Source organism: Aplysia californica, unplaced genomic scaffold (genome assembly GCF_000002075.1).
Source record: "Aplysia californica isolate F4 #8 unplaced genomic scaffold, AplCal3.0 scaffold01797, whole genome shotgun sequence".
Classification (NCBI taxonomy): domain Eukaryota; kingdom Metazoa; phylum Mollusca; class Gastropoda; order Aplysiida; family Aplysiidae; genus Aplysia; species Aplysia californica.
The window spans coordinates 9,681-11,248 of record NW_004799067.1 but is presented as its reverse complement, the minus strand read 5'-3'; the positions used below and the strand labels follow the sequence as shown (position 1 = coordinate 11,248).

General features: G+C 36.9%; 1 protein-coding gene across 1 annotated transcript in view; it reads left to right on the top strand.

Moving 5' to 3' along the window:
- The window catches only part of LOC101852147 (valine--tRNA ligase), a gene marked incomplete at its 5' end in the record, with an annotated part of 11,326 nt that overhangs the window by 8,303 nt on the left and 1,455 nt on the right, over nucleotides 1–1,568 (top strand). Inside the window, 1 exon segment of the mRNA XM_005113266.2 lies at nucleotides 1,234–1,360. Coding sequence (XP_005113323.2) covers nucleotides 1,234–1,360 — 127 coding nt within the window.

The following is a 1,568-nucleotide window of genomic DNA, read 5'->3' as shown; positions in this document are numbered from 1 at the left end:
TAACGACTGTGGTAGACTGTTATATCTGTTGTATCTTTAAGGACTGTGTTATATCTATTGTATCTTTAAGAACTGTTATATCTGTTGTATCTTTAACGACTGTGGTAGACTGTTATATCTGTTGTATCTTTAAGGACTGTGTTATATCTATTGTATCTTTAAGAACTGTTATATCTGTTGTATCTTTAACGACTGTGGTAGACTGTTATATCTGTTGTATCTTTAAGGACTGTTATATCTGTTGTATCTTTATGGACTGTTATATCTGTTGTATCTTTATGGACTGTTATATCTGTTGTATCTTTAAGAACTGTTATATCTGTTGTATCTTTAAAAACTGTTATATCTGTTGTATCTTTAAGGACTGTTGTATCTGTTGTATCTTTAAGGACTGTGGTAGACTGTCATATCTGTTGTATCTTTAAGGACTGTTATATCTGTTGTATCTTTAAGAACTGTTATATCTGTTGTATCTTTAAGGACTGTTATATCTGTTGTATCTTTAAGAACTGTTATATCTGTTGTATCTTTAAAAACTGTTATATCTGTTGTATCTTTAAGGACTGTTGTATCTGTTGTATCTTTAAGGACTGTGGTAGACTGTCATATCTGTTGTATCTTTAAGGACTGTTATATCTGTTGTATCTTTAAGGACTGTTATATCTGTTGTATCTTTATGGACTGTTATATCTGTTGTATCTTTATGGACTGTTATATCTGTTGTATCTTTAAGAACTGTTATATCTGTTGTATCTTTAAGGACTGTGGTAGACTGTTATATCTGTTGTATCTTTAACGACGGTGGTAGACTGTTATATTTGTTGTATCTATAACGACTGTGGTAGACTGTTATATTTTTTGTATCTTTAACGACTGTGGTAGACTGTTATATCTGTTGTATCTTGAACGACTGTGGTAGACTGTTATATCTGTTGTATCTTTAACCCTATCTCTACGTCGTGTTTTACTATCCTATCCATACAACATGCGGAATTCTGTGCCACCACTTTCCAAAGAGGAAATTTACTCGTTAATCCGATCCGTAAGCTTTGCATAGTAGTCTGTCAAAATGTTTTTTTGAGAAATACTGAAAGTTTCAAAGAGATCTTCACCCTAGAAGTATTCTAAAATGTGAAGAATACAACCCCAGGGGTACAAAATGACCATACGGATAGGGTTAAGGACTGTGGTAACCTCCTCAAAAAGATATATCTCTTTTCCCCAAACTGAAAGTTGATTGTGTTTTTGCCGCGCGGGCAGGCCACTGGGGCGGTGGTGTGTGCACAGTCAGAGGAGGCGGCACGGAGACAGCTGGCACTGGCCCGCCGAGTGACAGAAGGAGAAGTTGAGATGACGCAAGGTGAGTGGTTTTGGAAGACATGTAGGAGTGAGAGAAGGAGAAGTTGAGATGTGGGAGTGAGAGAAGGAGAGATTGAGATGTGGGAGTGAGAGAAAAGGAGAGGTTGAGATGTGGGAGTGAGAGAAAGAGAGATTGAGATGTGGGAGTGAGAGAAAGAGAGATTGAGATGTGGGAGTGAGAGAAAGAGAGATTGAGATGTGGGAGTGAG